Source organism: Anarhichas minor, unplaced genomic scaffold (assembly GCF_050575085.1).
Source record: "Anarhichas minor isolate MPS153535 unplaced genomic scaffold, ASM5057508v1 ptg000045l, whole genome shotgun sequence".
NCBI lineage: Eukaryota > Metazoa > Chordata > Actinopteri > Perciformes > Anarhichadidae > Anarhichas > Anarhichas minor.
Window position 1 is genome coordinate 6,926,508 of NW_027466491.1, and position 16,098 is coordinate 6,942,605.

At 40.3% G+C, this 16,098-nt stretch overlaps 4 protein-coding genes across 5 annotated transcripts; 1 reads left to right on the plus strand and 3 right to left on the minus strand.

Annotated features, from left to right (window-relative positions):
* On the minus strand, positions 1-5,586 carry usp18 (ubiquitin specific peptidase 18). Of its 2 annotated transcripts, none has more exons than XM_076111571.1 (10): positions 5,403-5,586; positions 4,112-4,208; positions 3,387-3,529; positions 3,235-3,314; positions 3,015-3,149; positions 2,210-2,305; positions 1,976-2,137; positions 1,766-1,897; positions 1,377-1,420; positions 1-486 (listed from the first exon to the last, which is right to left on the minus strand). In XM_076111571.1, the coding sequence occupies exons 2-10, from the start codon at positions 4,204-4,206 to the stop codon at positions 414-416; spliced, it is 960 nt and encodes a 319-aa protein (XP_075967686.1). In that variant the 5' UTR covers positions 4,207-4,208; positions 5,403-5,586; the 3' UTR covers positions 1-413. The 2 variants fall into 2 exon arrangements, with proteins under 2 accessions (XP_075967686.1, XP_075967684.1); XM_076111569.1 differs by having other exon boundaries at positions 5,307-5,586.
* Positions 5,587-5,988: 402 nt separating this feature from the next.
* pex26 (peroxisomal biogenesis factor 26) lies at positions 5,989-7,756 on the minus strand. The gene is made up of 6 exons (XM_076111563.1): positions 7,708-7,756; positions 7,404-7,615; positions 7,139-7,279; positions 6,601-6,926; positions 6,367-6,507; positions 5,989-6,241 (listed from the first exon to the last, which is right to left on the minus strand). Exons 2-6 carry the CDS (start codon positions 7,607-7,609, stop codon positions 6,135-6,137), a joined length of 921 nt encoding a protein of 306 aa, XP_075967678.1. The 5' UTR covers positions 7,610-7,615; positions 7,708-7,756; the 3' UTR covers positions 5,989-6,134.
* A 57-nt stretch (positions 7,757-7,813) lies between these two features.
* On the plus strand, positions 7,814-9,588 carry llph (LLP homolog, long-term synaptic facilitation factor). Its single transcript, XM_076111564.1, has 3 exons — positions 7,814-7,942; positions 8,614-8,821; positions 9,063-9,588. The coding sequence occupies exons 2-3, from the start codon at positions 8,626-8,628 to the stop codon at positions 9,224-9,226; spliced, it is 360 nt and encodes a 119-aa protein (XP_075967679.1). The 5' UTR covers positions 7,814-7,942; positions 8,614-8,625; the 3' UTR covers positions 9,227-9,588.
* A 312-nt stretch (positions 9,589-9,900) lies between these two features.
* hcls1 (hematopoietic cell-specific Lyn substrate 1) lies at positions 9,901-15,400 on the minus strand. Its single transcript, XM_076111561.1, has 16 exons — positions 15,277-15,400; positions 14,569-14,652; positions 14,410-14,483; positions 13,488-13,611; positions 13,267-13,377; positions 12,892-12,946; positions 12,684-12,794; positions 12,493-12,603; positions 12,302-12,412; positions 12,157-12,212; positions 11,889-11,958; positions 11,583-11,731; positions 11,301-11,498; positions 10,558-10,714; positions 10,412-10,480; positions 9,901-10,311 (listed from the first exon to the last, which is right to left on the minus strand). Exons 2-16 carry the CDS (start codon positions 14,650-14,652, stop codon positions 10,175-10,177), a joined length of 1,617 nt encoding a protein of 538 aa, XP_075967676.1. The 5' UTR covers positions 15,277-15,400; the 3' UTR covers positions 9,901-10,174.
* Between the last annotated feature and the right edge of the window lie 698 nt (positions 15,401-16,098).

A 16,098-nucleotide genomic window follows, 5' to 3' on the forward strand; every position in this document is an offset into this window, starting at 1 on the left:
TAAGATAAGAGATTTTTATTTTTGTTGTTTTTGGCAGCCCAAATGAGAAAAGAAATTAGTGTCGTCCAATAGCAGGTATTTCCCCCCAAACAGTGAATATCTAAGCTAAGCATTCTTCTCAAACCATGCCCCCCCCCCACTGAGTGTGTTCAGTGTGTGTGTGGTCTGAGGTTGGAAAACCCATCAGTGTGTTGAGTCTTTGTCGCCACCTGTTGGTGTTTGTCAGACATTACTGTGCTGAAGTACAATCTGAATGAGCTCGGAAAAATCATTAAATATACGACCACACACCATGTACAATACAATTTTAAAAATACAGTAAATTAAGCAAATAAATGTTTATGTTCCTATAAATTCCTATAGATATAATATTGCACCACAACCTCGGTTATAAATCATCTGCGTCCATCCACTCAGCCAGAGAGTTCAGGCTGTTGTCCTTTCTCTTTCGAACCTCTTCTGTACATTAACATGTATGCTGTGTGTCTGTAGAAATAACAGCAATAAATGGTTTGCAGATTGAAATGTACAAAGCAAAGTTATGCTTCTACGAGTTAAGGCAGAAAATGTATGAAAGGAACACATTTCAGTGCAATAAACAAAAACAAACAAACATTTGTTAAAAGCTGCTGAAAGACAAGACAACCTGACAGACTAGACGGATGTCCTCTGTTTATGAGTTTAAAAAGTTTAAAAGCCCTTTAGTCTTTAATCTTCAATGAGGAAAAAACAATAAGGCTTTGTCTAAAGATCTGAAGCCGTTTACGCAAGTAAAAAGATAAAAGCTGCTTGATGGCAGCGGGAGTCAAGAATGTAAGGCTTTAAATGTTATTAATACAAATTTGAAAAACTCTGAAAGCAACTGGAGGCCGGTTTAAGCAGGCTAAAATGGAAGTCAGGTTTTTTTGTTACTTTTTGCTGCAGACAATCGTTGCTGTATTCTAAATTTTTGAAAGTGAAGCAATTGTATAGATGAGGCTGAACACAGAACTCGAATTGTTAATGTGAGAAGAAAAGGTCCTCTCTGTAATATGCTCAGAAATATAGTTCAGAGCATGCTTTTACATATCTTCCTTCTTGCCAAGATTGATGAGAGGATCACTCTCAAAAGGTGTGACTAAATAAGAGTATAGTTGTGTAACAACAGGTGAACCAGGACAGAACCCTGAGGCACTCCACGGTCACGCTAAGCCAGGGAGCAGGAAGAACTCATCGAATTTAGCTAACATAGCTTAGCATAAAGACAGAGCCAGACTATCTGTTTGCAGCGTCATGTTTACCATTCAAATATAAGAGCGGTATTAATCTTCTCATCTATAGCTAAGACTCTTCCCATAAGAAGAGCAAGACATGAAAAACTTATGTTGAGCAATTACCTTCTATGTCCTCCATATGTGCTCTTCACATCTGCCCAGGAGACCTATGTGTTGGAAATCAGAGACCAAATGAATCACACATTTGCAGAAAGCTGTATTATAGTTATACAAAAATCCCTCTTGAACAAGTGGAGATTTAAAACAATTTTTCCTTAATGGTTTTAGGGAGCAATCACAACCTCGCCACTAGATGCCGCCAGATCCTACACACTGAACCTTAAAGATATACTGTATTTATTTAAAATCTACATGAGAGCTTTCATGTCTAACTATACATTGAGGTTTTAATATAAAGTGTTGACAAATATATATTTTTTATAATATTTAACAAGTACAAGCCAGAAATCAATTGCATTCAAGTGAGACAGATTTTGTCAGATTGGACGTACCTGTCCTACGTGGCTGTCGTCGGCATAGTACCAGCGCTGGTTCACCCTGTCACGAACGTAGGCAGTATAGTGACCACACGTTGCAGATCCAGAGTGCACTACCACTGCATGCAATGTGTACCTGCAGTCATTCTGGAAGAACAAATAAAGTTGTGGATGACAAAAGATATAATGTGTAGATATTATTATAATCATTTTCATTTCAAGTACCTCAGCAAAGTCTGACGAGAACGCTTCTTTGAGGGTTTCAGCGAAGTCAAAGGTTTCGGGAAAGGTAACCCTGCAATCAAGTTTTCGGGTGTAACCACCGTCATTCCGAAACCGTTTCAGGTGCACGCACAAGATAGGAGGCAGGGAGAGCAGTTTGACAGCCTGAGAAAGAAAAAAAGATGTTTCCACTGTGGTGGTTCATACTTTCTGGGAAGCATTTAACTCGAACCTCACCTGTTTAGATGAAGTCTTCTTCTCACATGTTGCACAAAAGCAGCAATTTATGCCCCTTAGCTCCTGATGCTGAAAGAAGGAGCTCATGCAGCCTTCCTGAAAAAGTTCATGTAAATAATACGTTTTAGTTTGACTTCAGGAAGGGAAACAGTAATAGTTTGACATATTGAGAAATTAGTCTATTTGCTTTCTTGACGAGAGTTAAAGATTGAGACCACTCTCACGCACCCCTGATGCTCAATAATTGACAGATCATTAGGTTATGGGTTATATTCTGGGCTATTTCTTAGAAACTGCCCCTGGCCGACAAATAATCTAGTGCATAACCCCCCTATATGCTTTGCATACAAGTACTGGGAACAAATTTTAAAAATCACCTACAAGCACCTCAAAATCTCACAATTTAACGTGTTGTATCTTGTGTTTGATCTGTACAAAAACAGTCAAACATTGTGTGCAGTTATGTGCAGGACAATTTCTTCGTGTAGTCTTGTCGTTCCTGTAAAACCACAAATTGTTAGTTTTTCTCTTCCGTGTTTGTATGAATTAAATAAGACATTTGATTAGTCTGCATAAGAGGTGCTGAAAAGTGGATTTTGCAAAATGTGTTTCCCTCTGTTTCCAGTACTTATGCTAAGCTAAGCGGCTGAAAGCTGTAGCTTCAAAGTTTACGTACAGACACTAGAGTGGTGTTGATCTTCTCATCTAATTTTGGTTAAACAGACAATTATATAATGATATATTTCCCAAAAAGTTTAAATATTTCATAAAAACAATCCACATCTAAAGAAAAAAGAAACGGCACCAGAGAATCGTGATCTTCCTTTACGTGCAGAGGCAGGCTGAGCATGTAGCTGGTCAGAGTCTGGACGGCGGTACAGTCTAAACACTCCACGTACGTCTCCACAGAAATCTTGAACAGATTCTGGATTTGAAGAGCCTGGCAGAGAAAACAAATGCAATCACATTATGGATGATGCACATACAGGTGGAAAAATAACGAATATTCACGATTAAAGACCAACCAGAGGTTTGTCATCCATCTGCAGTTGCATCAAGTTCAAGATAGCGAGGAACACCTCATCAGCATCATGCTGCGTATAAACTGCAAAACATTGTCAAAATTTATAAGATACACAACGGTATTAAACATTTTGCAAGCTTGTTTTGTCCTTACGTCGAACGCAGTTGCTATCCAGAGAGTGGAGGAAGTCCCGATGAGGAGCCGGGTGAGGACGGTCGCTCTTCATGGCCGTGAGAACTCTCTTTAGCTGCAGGGGGACGTTACGACCGCCCGCTCTCACACCAGCTGCTTCCCACCTTGTGCAATTCATAAACCTTAATTAATTTTAGCACCTGAGAAAAGCAGCCTTGGATTCAGATTGACACATGTGCACTCCCCTCTTTACTTCTCAAGGCTGCTGTCATTTTATAAGTCTGTATATATATCGTGAAGTATTACAGTACATTCTTTATTGTACTGTTGATATACAGTTGAGAACACAGAACAACCAGTTATCTATCCCTCCGATGAAAAAATAGTAGTATTGCCCTGTTACTGATGTTCATGGTAATAATTTACAAGTTAATCCATGACACACTGTTATATAAACATTAACCAGACTTAATGTGTTATTAGTAAAAAGTTCTTCCTGCTTTAGGTTCTGTCATGTTACTAAGCTGTGTCCTGATGTGGCAATCCTCCAACAAGACAAAGAGTGTATAGTTTTAACTTACCTTTATACAACAGGTGTGGTAATTGGTCTGAACCAACTACAGAATTCATGGGGGAGCTCAAAATGTAAGTCCTAATTTCATTTGTGTTATGTGTTAGTAAATAAGCTTGTCCCCTTTTTGTCATCTCAGTGTGTTCATAGCCCAATTTCAGCTTGATTTTCTTACTTGTCTAGTAGGTCTCCTATTTCCCAGGTAGCAGAGAAAGTCTGGAGTAAAGTGTTCACGCAGCAGGACAGATTGTAGTTGGAGAGGCCTCTCATTCCTGTGACAAACCATCAGAAATGTTAAAATAATCCTGTTTGTGAAAACTTGAACCAAGCACGTTATCCGCGGCCCACCTACCGTAGAGGCCCAGAGTGCCAGCGGGCATTCACATGTGTGAAAATAAAATGTAACAGTAACGTCCTGATGCTGAAGGTAAATATAGCCGCACAGAACACCTACCTCTCTATATTGAATTCAAATAAACAAATCAATCATTTGATAGAAGACAGAGCGAGAAAGACGTATTTGGTTTGTTGATTTAAGGCCCAATGTACAGGAGATGTTTATTTTACACAGATCCAAGGTCAGTATTTTGTTTTCTATGCCATCGCTGCACACGTGAGGGATTTATTGGTTGTGAAGAGAAAAATAATTGTATGAAATGCAGTAATAGTAGGACATTCACTGAAGAAACCACACACTGTGTGTATGTATCTGCATTGTTACAGGTTGCGGTGGGGCCCATGGAGATCTTAATTTAGCCATAATGTTTTAACAGATGACTGTGTGGGGTCGCTAGACCTACAGTGCAAAAACCTGACGGGGCCTAGAGACCCTCAGGGATTCCCAAAGGAGCTTCAAAGAGTAAACACTTTTATTTTTTTACACCCTGAACATTTGCGAAAAACAGTGGAATATTTGAACTTTTCCTCCCTTTAAAACCAGCCTGCAGTGGCCGACTCAGGTTGTCTGAGGGGCAGGGGCGAAAAAATAAAAAGGGCACCAGCTGCACATTAAGTTTTCCAGCATTTAGGGCAGCCTGTATGGCACTGCATTACGTTTTCTCTACTGGAGGGGTAGAAGTTACTTTATAATGTGGCACCAGAGCAATATAAAACACTCAACTACTTCTTTTGTTTTCTGTGTTACTCGGTTAAGGTTTTACGTTAATTCATTTTTCACCTTATTTACATACTGTACAGAAGCAAATATATTACAGCCACCAACACAATGCAGTCCAACACAACTACAGCCTTTAGAAACAGTGGTAGTAATATACTGTACATTGTAGGGCTATTGTATTACAGGGTACTTTTGGTAACATTTAAATCACATTTATCAACAAAAAACATTTTTCAATCAGTGGTCCACTTACCAAAGAAGTGGTCCCTCACACTAAGATATGAGAATAAACGGCAGATCCTTCCAGACATCCAGGCAGACTTCACTTCACACAGTAAGTTAATTTTACCTGAAGGTCTGGAGACGAACACAAACGTCTCCGGACCGCAGAGAGACTCGTCCTGCACAGCATGGAGCAGTTTACTCAGGTAAAAGAGGTGTCAAGCGTTTCGTTTTACAGTATTAGTCTGTCGCCTCGGTGTAAACATCACCGTCACACCTGAAGCTTGAGGATCACTTTCGTTTTTACAGTTTCTCGTCACTTTAACGTAATCGAAACCTAAAAGTTGACATGCGCACTGCGCAGCCTGTGAAATATGAATATGAACAGACAACACAAAACAAATCTAAACTAAGCACCATTTAATTCGGCGACATTATTTCGTGATATTTCCTTTATCTCACGTTGTGTCGCCAATAACACTTGTGTCTAAAGGCTATTTAATGTTTTATAATAAAAAAGTTTGTCATCTCAACCGTTCAAATCCGCATAATTATAGTAATTATCAGCTGATAATATGTTGCAATGTACTGTTAAATTAAATATACACACACAAATTGAGCAGACGTCCGCATTTATAAGTACAATTTACTCACAAGGGCCTGGCTTAAAGGCATTCTGGCAAAATGAAAAGTCAGTGGTTTCTGACTCAGAAAACAGTAAACACTAATAGAAATATCTTTATTTGGATTCAAAATAAGTAATTAAACTGGTGTTTACACAGGTTTGATGAAATTTGAAAAAGAGACTAAACCATATTAATCAAAATGATGAACGAAGCATATTGTGATTTCTAGTCCTTCACAGCCTCTGGATGAGAGCCTGATAGTACGGTGCAAACATGGCCGTCCACATCTGTCTGAGCAGTTGGAGAAGTTTGGAAATCCACATGAATGAAGATGGAAGAGCTGCAGGGGAAGAACAGGAAGAAATGATTTATTTATTTAAACACTGATATATTTCCAGTAAAATGTTTCATACTTCAACAAAGCCTTGTGATGAAACTGAGCTGCAAAGAAAGATTTAATCAAACCTGGATCCAAGCGGAAAAAAAGCATGTAGAGAAGGAGGGCTGCTAGGAAGACTCTCCGGAGAGAGAATGAGCCAGAGCCGGCCACCAACACGTTTCTGTACAAAAACCTCAGCATGGCTTCAAGTTTACGGGTTACAGATCCTGTACAACGCAAACACAATCAGAAAATCGGCATTAATTGTTTGCACTTATATGAATTAGCATAATGCATGTCATAAGGACTGAGCTGAAGACCTCGATTTGAGACAGGATGTGCAGTGATCTCAGAGTTTGGACTGATGCCGGGATTTAGAGGCGGTTCTTGATTCTGTTGCTCTTTTTCTTCCACAACATCCAGTGCCGTCTGCCTCTGTTCTTCTGTGAACGCAGCGCTTCCAACCTCGCCTACGATCAGCTCCACAGCCTCATCTCTGTGTCCAAGAGGCACGAGGACATGCAGGAGGTACAGCTCTGCCACCGTCCTGAACCCCGTTACTCTGCTGTTGGATGGGCAGTGCAACCAAACTCTGGTGGCCTCCTGCATCGAGGCTGGCTCTCCCACCTTGGAGTAAAGAAGTATGCTGCCACGAGAGAGAAATTATATTGTATTGAGCTGAAAAGATCAGTCGTAAATTCATTAGTCAATCATCAAATTAATTAAAAAATGAGAATATCCGCTTGTTTTTGTTATAAAAAATTATATAAAACAGAGAAAATTTGCCACATCTCACATTTAAGAAGATGGAATCAAAGAATAATTTTCTGTTGATCTAAAAGCTTCATCTCTACTCACCACATCTGCATTATTTTAGCCGGTATTGTCTCCTGGTGCTCGTACTGCTGAAGGACCCAGGAGAAGACACCGTGCCACTGATTCAGCTCAGCCAGTGCTTGAATCCCTAAGATGCAGAAACCAGCCTTAAAATCTCCACATCTGGGGAGACAAAACACAGAAACACACACACACACACACACACACACACACACACAGTGACATTACCAGGAAGCCAGGGAGGGAGGCACATTCAACCGATTCAAGGTGCATTTTAGACTTTCACCTGCTGTCCTCTTGCTCCATGTTGGCGAGACTCTCCAGGCCTCTGTCGCATGTTTCAAAAGCTGCCTGGAAGTCTTTGTGGACCATCATTTGCTCTGCAGCGGTGTCCAACATGCTGCACATCTGTGTTAAAGAAGAAGTGAGCTGCGGGCTGCAAACTGTTCCGAAGCTGCGAGCAGGAGCCATGCTGGTTGAACAGTTGCTCATGACTATCTGTCAAATTAGAGACCAATAAAAAAAATAAAAAATAAAATATTTTACAGCGCTAAAAGACACTGCTTTACTTTGAGCAGCTTAGTTTATACCTGGGTGTCAAATAAACCTGTTTACATTCCATAATCCTTCGACCTTCCGGGTTCGAGATCACCAGCCAATCAGACGTTAGGATCTTCAGATTGACTGAAGCAGCCAATCACGTTGCTGTTTCTTTAAACACGCGTCATCGGTTTTTTTCTTCTCTTACTTGTAAACACGTGCACGCAGCGGAGTGTGTGTTAGCCTGTCTACGGAGGACATTTAAGCAGCTAAACTAGTTTTTCTGTAAGTTACCGTTTACTGTTAACATATGGAACAATGCTAATACACTTTATTGATTTATTATGCGGTATTAGCTAGCTTTGAAGTGCGTACTTGAGCTGCTTTAGCTTTTGATAGCTAACAAGCTAGCAAACGGTTTGTATCCGTAACGTGTATAGCCGTAGCTATTAACTAATAATTAGTCACTATCACGAATTAGCGACAATGTATAGTGTTAGCGTTATTATTCTGGTTGATATGTGGACACGTATGTTATAACTGTGATCTTACGTCATGTGAATAGTGTTAAAGGCCAAAGCCAGCTCTTTTAGAAGCCTATTTTATGTTAATACCTACTTCTATCAAGCAATAACTTGTACTGCTATCTTGACTGTGAACAGATAACTGTGTCACTTCTCACGTTTAATACCATCCTTCATAATTATCTTACTATAAATGTCCTGTGAGCTGTATTTTCTCATACCATTCCTCTAAAATTGCTCTTTTTAGGAGTATTATTTTGATAGTGTCTTAATAAATAGTTCATAAACATGGTTTATAGAAAACTTTCCTGAAGCTGAAACATAATGTATTCATACTTGTGACGTGTTGGCCCTCAGAGAGCTGCTTCCTGTCTAGGGAAAGAATTGGATAAGAATGTTTAAACCAGATTGGTGTGTTGTTGTTTTCTTCAGATCCTCCCTAAAATGGCAAAAAGCCTCCGGAGCAAATGGAAGAGGAAGATGCGTGCCGAGAAGAGGAAGAAATATGCTCCAAAGGAGCTGGCCCGTCTGAAACAAGCTCTGAGTCTGGATAAGAAAGGAGAAGTTGTCATGACTGACATGCAGGAGATCGCCACTGTGGTGTCAGCTGAGGAGATCAAGGAGAAGGCAATGGGGGACGGTGAGTGAGAGACAGCTGATATCGTTGTGTATTGTTCCAGTTGTGTTTCAAAGTGTTCGTACTAAAAGGTCATTTTTAACTGGTTTCTGTAGATTTGTGTTTTAGCCACAGATTGTGATAATGTTTGGTATTAACCTGGGTTTACATCATACACACAGCATTAGACAGACTTCACTTTCTTTCTTCTGTTGGTGCGTTTGCTTTTGGGAAACCTGTTTGTTTATCGTCTTTCGTGTCACAGATGGGAAGATGGACATGGACAGCAAGCGCAACAAGAAAACTCTGTTGGATGAAAATGGTCAGTACCCTGGGTGGATGAATCAACGGCAGGCCAAGAAACTGAAGGGCAAACGGATGGCAAAGAAAGGTACCCAGGGCAAGAAGAAGAAGGGTATCGCCTGGTGAACCAGAGGAAAACCAAAGACCTTTGCTTCGCCTTAAAGACTTTTGACGCAGGAAAAGCAAATAATTTCATGTATTCTTTTGTACATGACAACTGTGGAATTTCTGCTGTTGAATCTCATTCTGCTCAGATTCATGGTTGTGCATTGAGTCTGATATTATAAAATAATTCACTGCAGGAAAATGTTTGTTCTTATGGAACAGCAGGTTTATTTTCGTGTTCGGACAAGTTTTAAGACACTAAGACTTGTGCAAAATATCCTTTAGCTCGTCTTAATTCATCATAGCAATGCAGGTGATTGTCATATTCTCTATTACAATGTAAGTTGTTTTTTTTAATACTCTGATAAAGAATCATCTACAGATCTATGGCTGGTTTTGTTTACTATTGTATAAAGACTGAGTGACAAGTTTAAAATCAATATTACTGGTGCAGCCTTGAGGCGTAGAGGTTGAGACTGCAAATGGTTTGTTGCATCATTGCATTATTTTCTCCCCTCACTTTGTTGTAACTAAGATTCTTTGGATTAATTGGAATATTTTTCCCATTTCTCTGCGAGTATAATCATATAGAAGATGTATTCAAAATTATGAATTAATGTGTGAATAGCCCTGAAGTTACTGTAAATTGTCACTAATGAGAAGTTTATCAATTAAAGGGGCTTGATAAGATGAAGAAGCTTTCCATTAGAACATTTTATTCAATCCAATCAGTTCATTGCAGATAAAAAATGTAACTCCTTGTCACTAATACGGTCATACCGTCAGATGCTCATTGCCACAGACCCTACGTGAGATATTACACAATAAAACTAGAAGTCGGCTGATCAGAAGCTATTTTCTGTGATTTATTCTATAAATACAGTGCTAAAATTAATTTCCTCTGCTGGACAACCTGAGAAACACGATGGCCTAAGTGAAGCTTGTGCACAACCTCCCTGAGCCCGTCGCTCACTCCATCAGCTGAACATAAGCAGACGGGAAAAGGCCAAAGCATCCGTGACACTGTCCCTTCCACCAGCCCTCGTCAATCATCTCTATGTTGGTGATGACGTCATCCGGGTTGAAGGAGATCTCATCTTCAGCCTCTGGGTGGGGAAAGGGGGGGGGGGGGGGGGATTTGTCATCACAAATGTTGAGGGATGATTATTAAATGTCAAAAAATGAAGAACTCTAAAGGTGTCTTACCTCCTTCATAGTCATAAATTGCTATTGCCTGGGTGCCATTGCACAGGTCTTCATAGTCGTTGTCGTCAGCTGTAAAATACAACATTGAAATGAGCGAGTGTTTCGTATGCAAAAGGTTCGACGTGTAACTGACAGCTGACGCAGACCTGTCGGCGGAGGAAGAGGCGGGTCAGCAACTTCCTCGTACTCTCCTTCATCCTCCTCTTCAGCTGCTGACCCGCTGTGCAGCGGAGGAGCACCCAGGTCGAGGAAATCGTCGGAACGCGGAGGCAGATCCGGGGGCTCGTCGTAAATTGGTTCCTCCTGGAAACATCACAGAACATCTTCAGCATAAGACGTAGCCCCAGTTTCATGTTCATCCATTACGTTCGAGTGGCTGTTTTTTCCAGAACCTTCAAAGGCTCTTCTAACCATCTGGGTGAAAACTGATTCTGTCTACTGCACAGTAAAAGAATAACCTGTTTCCCTAAATGCACCTTGTTTTCTTAAGAAAGATGGTAGCCATCTTTCCAGTATTTTCTATTTTTATACAAAACAAATAACATTAATACACACTATAAATACTCACTACGCAGCTGAAAATAGTCCATAACAAATAAACTAATTTTAAGAGAAAGTCTCACTAATACTGGAAGAAAACTGACCCAGATATTAAAATCTGGCTGGATGACGATGATGAAGATAAACAGGGAACTGACAGTGTGATGGGGAGAGATTATCTACTCTGTCTTATTTCTCTCTCTTGTAACCTCTGTTTGTTTTGTTCTTATTTCTATTTCTATGTTTTCAGATATTGGTTGACTGTCATCGAATTTGTTGACAAAAACAAAAATATAGAATATTGCCAGCCTTATTGACGTTTAAATGGACAAATGAATGTGTGTCTTACCTCTGGTTCTGGTTCTGGTTCTGGTTCAGGTATTTCTTGTATCTCTGGCATGTGGTGGTGGATTTCAGGTGGCGGCATGTCATAGTCCACATCTGGGGCCTCATCTGCATCCTCATCTGGGGCCTCATCTGCAGCCTCATCTGCAGCCTCATCTGGAACAGGTGGTGGGCACATTTCCTCCTCTCTCCTGCTCTCCTCCTACAGGAAACACAGGATCATTAACATGCATATTGACCGTCACTTAATATTATGACCTCTTTACGTGTTTTCAGCATGTGTTACCTCTTGTCTGCGTTTGGCCACCTCTCGCTCTCTGCTCTCTCTGGCTTGTCTCCTCGCTCTCTCTTCTTCCACTTTCTTCTTGTTCTCTTCACCTGAAGCTTTGGCCATGTTCTCGAAACGTGCCTTCATCTTTCCTGCACCTGCACTTGCTGCACGACACAGAGAGATGGTTATGAATACGGTGCATTAGCGATGACCTCGGCCCCCGCTTCCGATCATTTGAACATGGGAACACGTCAGCACCGGTGGCTTTACAAGACAGATGGCGCAGTTGATTGTGGTGAGCGAAACAAAAACAGAACTTACAGGCCTCTACTGGTTTTGTCTTTTCATACGCAGAGGTAGGGGAGTCCATGTCAGAGAAGCCAGCTGCACTCTGAAAGAGAGCAACAGAGAGGAGCATGTGCTTGTTTCAAAAGGTCAAGATAGGCAATTATCATCAACATTCATGCCAAAAGGCTCCATATCTGATTTGATATGAAACCCATTCAAATTTTAAAAAGGCCTACGGAGTTTACCTACAAAACCTCCAGATGAATAAAAAATAATGAATAATTGCAGCTGTAATTCTGACCTTGTCCATGCGGTCTGCCTGGACTCCATACCGACCTCCAAAACCTGCAGAATAATCTAAACAGAGATCAATCTGATCAGTCTGATGTACGATAACTATATAATACTGTCAGTATATTTTAAGATATACACGTGTGTCTCCTCACCTGTCTGTGACTGGTGTTTCTCCGTCTTGCTCTTATAATCATAGCCCAAAGCAGCTTTATCCACTTTCTCCTTCTCAACACCAAATTTCCCTCCAAATCCCTTTGAATAATCTGAACGTGAAACGAACAAAGATTAATCCAATGTCAGGCCAAAACGTGTCAAAACTGTCAATGCTACAACTTAAACGTACCTTTTTGTGACTGGTGCTTCTCTGTTTCTCCTTTATAGTCGTAACCCAAAGCTGATTTGTCCACCTTCTCCGTCTCCACCCCGTACTTTCCTCCAAATCCCTTGGCGTAGTCTGGTGAAAATAAGACGCTAAATAAAGCGAATGTCAAGCAAACAGTGTGAAAACAGACAATTGCTACAACTTAAGCTCACCTTTTTGTGACTGGTGCTTCTCTGTCTGGCCTTTATAGTCGTATCCCAACGCAGCCTTGTCCACTTTTTCTTTCTCCACACCGTACTTTCCTCCAAATCCCTTTGAGTAATCTAAACACACGCGGATGGGAAGAGAAATTATGTTGCGTAGCACCTTCTAAAAAGGAAAGTGTTGTACAGTAATTGAGAAGGTGGACAGACGGCTTACCTTTCTGAGATGCATGTTGCTGCACCTCTCCTTTGTATTCATAGCCCATGGCTGACTGCACAGACAGCACAGAGATGGTATTTAAGGTTCATACATTGCTTTAAGGATCGCTTGCAAAAGTTTTTTTTTAAAAGACTTTGCTTTGAATAATTATTTGTGTCTCATTTTCCACTTAGTTTCATTCTGGACTATCATGGGCTCTAAAACTAGTTGTAATGTCACAAAATCATGCTGGTAGTTACCCGTTTTTTAACTGCGATTTAAGGTGAGCACAGAGAAACGTCTTCTAGTGTCAAACTCTGCACGTACATCATTTAGTGAAGGTGAAATAATAACTCTCTTTGAGAAGAGGGGGGGCTCTACTCGTCTTCTCACCTTGTCTACGCGGTCTTTCTGAACACCAAATTTCCCTCCGAACCCTCGTGCTGCGTCTTTCTGGGAGGAGTGCTGCTCGACTTGCGCCACATAGTCGTTCCCCAACGCTACCTGGAGAGAAGAGTTACATTCATGAAGAGATCCAGCCCACAGCAGACGGTTTATGTGAGCGAGGGCAGTAAATAAGAGGAGCTTTTAACCATGTTTTGAGTATCTTGTACCTTGTCCATTCGGTCTTTTTCGACTCCAAACTTCCCTCCATATCCGTATGACGCTTTGGGAGTCTGATCCTGCTGCTTGCCCTGCTCGTGCTCCATCGTGACTTTGTTTCTGAGCTCTGCAATACTGGCAGGTCACGCAAGGGTCAAACACACTGACACAGAGATGCACAACAGTACACACAATGATAGTAATATGTGCCATTTGCACAAAGAAAATAGGACGTTTTTTAAAGGCGAAAAATAAATAATTTACTTATGATTTATAGACGTGCTGTGAGGAATCCCTCCAGTGGTGTTTATCCTTTCTATTTGTTAGTCGTGCAATTGTAAATGTTGGAAATATATTAATAGATGATTGAAGGTTTTACGCTACCAAATAATGCACCAAGCCAAGAGTTGTAAAAGTTAATAAGTTGTTCCCCTTCAGGTTGTCCCAGATGGTTAGTGGTCCAAAGTGTCTTCCTGAAGAACTTAATAACTATAAATTAGTTACAAATGAAGTGTCCTGCTGGAGGAGGATAAACACCAGCTGAAGGGATTCTTCACAACCTAGCAGGTAGCAACTTATAGACTCGTAAGTAAACAGTGTGTTTACATCACGCTTTCTCTCAGACAGAGAAGCATTTCAAAGTGTCACAGTCATGACTTTACTCACACATTTATAAGTGTTTGTTGACTTTCCAGGAAGTTTTACCTAAATCTGTGATCAATCTCTAAGTCCTATTCTTACATTCAGCACCACTGCCTGGAACGATGTCAAAGTGTCATCATATTACCCATATTAGGAGAGACTTGCTGTCTGACAGCTTGTGCTCTCTGCTCTCACTTCCTCTTCCTGTTGCTACACGGCACCCAGTCTGCATTTCTCTGCATCATCTAAAGAATCGTTTGTTTTCAGAAACAGAAATAATGCATCTCTTACCTGATGTGCTCTGCTCGCCCTGAACCCTCGATGGTCTTTGCTCCCCACCTCTGCTCCTGCTCCGATATGTCATTCTGAAACACACATTTAGAGATGCTTTGACTGACGCAGACATCTTTTCCCTCACCGTGATACACATCTCCAGGAAGTATACAGTACCTCAAAGTCAGGGTCCGTCTCCCAGTCGTCCCCCTCTGCAGCCACCTTCATGGTCACATCGTGGCCCACGGCTGACTTCCACATCTGGGGAAGTAAAACACAATGAGCCACAATGAAGACAGTATATAACTCTTATTAATGATCATGTATTCACAACTGTTATATATGCACTGACAGAAAAATCTCTATTTATCACTGCACAAACTAATGTGCAACAACAAGCTCTGACTTCCATTTGCTGAAGTCTCAAAAAGGAAGTTATTTTCAACACGAAGCTTCATTTCCCCATAATGAAACACACAGCAGTACTTCATGTCGTACAAATACACTAAAATCCTTATGAAACAGTATTACGACAACATACTTTTAAAGAGAAATACTTCCTGTAGAGTCTTAAATACTTTAACACACTAAAGATTCTCTACACACATCTAATTGATGTTTTGTTTTTTTGTATCATATTTTACTGTTATAATTGGAAGTTGTTACGTAATTGCAGAAGAAGTAATATTGGACATAATGTTATGGCATACAGGTAACAAATAAGATATATATGCAACCTAATGTTAGTCCACTTTTGAAGTTTACAGAAACTAAGTATACGTCCGACTAAATCTACTTCCTTAATAAACGTTAAAGGTGAATAAAATAAGTGTAAATACATTTAGGCTTGTCTGACTTTGTTTGAAGAAAGAAAAACAACATTACCTTCGAGTTGTCAGGTTAATGTATCCGTGTTTAGGCGGATATTACACCGACAAAGTGATCTCGAAGTTCTTCACTCAAGTTGAGACAGTTTGATGGGCGACACGTGAACGCGGATCTCGCGTACGTGAACGCGCGTTGATGTAAATAATAATACAAATTCTATTTTTATCGTACTTTAATTAAAAACACTCACACGGCTTTGTTATTGCAGTATAACATGTGTATATGTAGTATGATTGTATTTTATTATGTTTAAAGAAAGAAAAATAAAGAAGAGAAAGAAATGCTGCATTCAAATGCGCTCGGAACTCCGAGGATGAAGGACCAGACAAAGTGCTGATAAGAGTAAATGGGGAGTTTTAGGATTTAAGAGCTACTACAACTACTTCAGACCACAAACACTTAAACACACGGACACTGGCAATCATCGCTATCACTTATAGTTATAATTGTTTCCATTTAAAACTATTTTATGAGCAGAACTTGAATGCAGGGTCCGCTACAACTGTGATTTAGCCGGCTGTAGTGTAGTTACAACACTTGGGGGCAGACTCACACAGCTTATACACAATGAACCACAGCGATAGGAGAAACCTGGGAAAGATTTACTACTCAGAGTTAAGCACTATGTTTTTTCTTTGTTACGTTTTTGATGATTTGTAAGCAAAGCATTTTAAATTTGGCTTCAGATGTCAATATTCTAAGCCATCAAAGAATTTTGGATGAAAAAGTGTCTAAAACAATAACTCGAAAACCTCGATTAGATTCAGGCACATTCAGGAAAGTTTGCATCCTCCATGATAAAAAGATTAATATACCCAA

Bases quoted from the DNA above. Each gene is read 5' to 3' on its own strand.
- llph (XM_076111564.1), top strand. From the start codon at position 8,626: ATGGCAAAAAGCCTCCGGAGCAAATGGAAGAGGAAGATGCGTGCCGAG. The intron at 8,822-9,062 runs GTGAGTGAGAGA...TTCGTGTCACAG, and splicing joins GGAGAAGGCAATGGGGGACG to ATGGGAAGATGGACATGGAC.
- hcls1 (XM_076111561.1), bottom strand. From the start codon at position 14,652: ATGTGGAAGTCAGCCGTGGGCCACGATGTGACCATGAAGGTGGCTGCA. The intron at 12,604-12,683 runs GTGAGCTTAAGT...TATTTTCACCAG, and splicing joins GAAGCACCAGTCACAAAAAG to ACTACGCCAAGGGATTTGGA. The intron at 10,481-10,557 runs GTCTGCGTCAGC...TGTATTTTACAG, and splicing joins GCCTCTTCCTCCGCCGACAG to CTGACGACAACGACTATGAA.
- usp18 (XM_076111569.1), bottom strand. From the start codon at position 5,364: ATGTCTGGAAGGATCTGCCGTTTATTCTCATATCTTAGTGTGAGGGAC. The intron at 4,209-5,306 runs GTAAGTGGACCA...GGTTTGTCACAG, and splicing joins TGTGAGGGACCACTTCTTTG to GAATGAGAGGCCTCTCCAAC. The intron at 3,150-3,234 runs GTTGGTCTTTAA...TTTCTCTGCCAG, and splicing joins AGATGGATGACAAACCTCTG to GCTCTTCAAATCCAGAATCT.
- pex26 (XM_076111563.1), bottom strand. From the start codon at position 7,609: ATGAGCAACTGTTCAACCAGCATGGCTCCTGCTCGCAGCTTCGGAACA. The intron at 6,927-7,138 runs GTGAGTAGAGAT...CTCTCGTGGCAG, and splicing joins GCTAAAATAATGCAGATGTG to CATACTTCTTTACTCCAAGG. The intron at 6,508-6,600 runs GTCTTCAGCTCA...TGCGTTGTACAG, and splicing joins ACATCCTGTCTCAAATCGAG to GATCTGTAACCCGTAAACTT.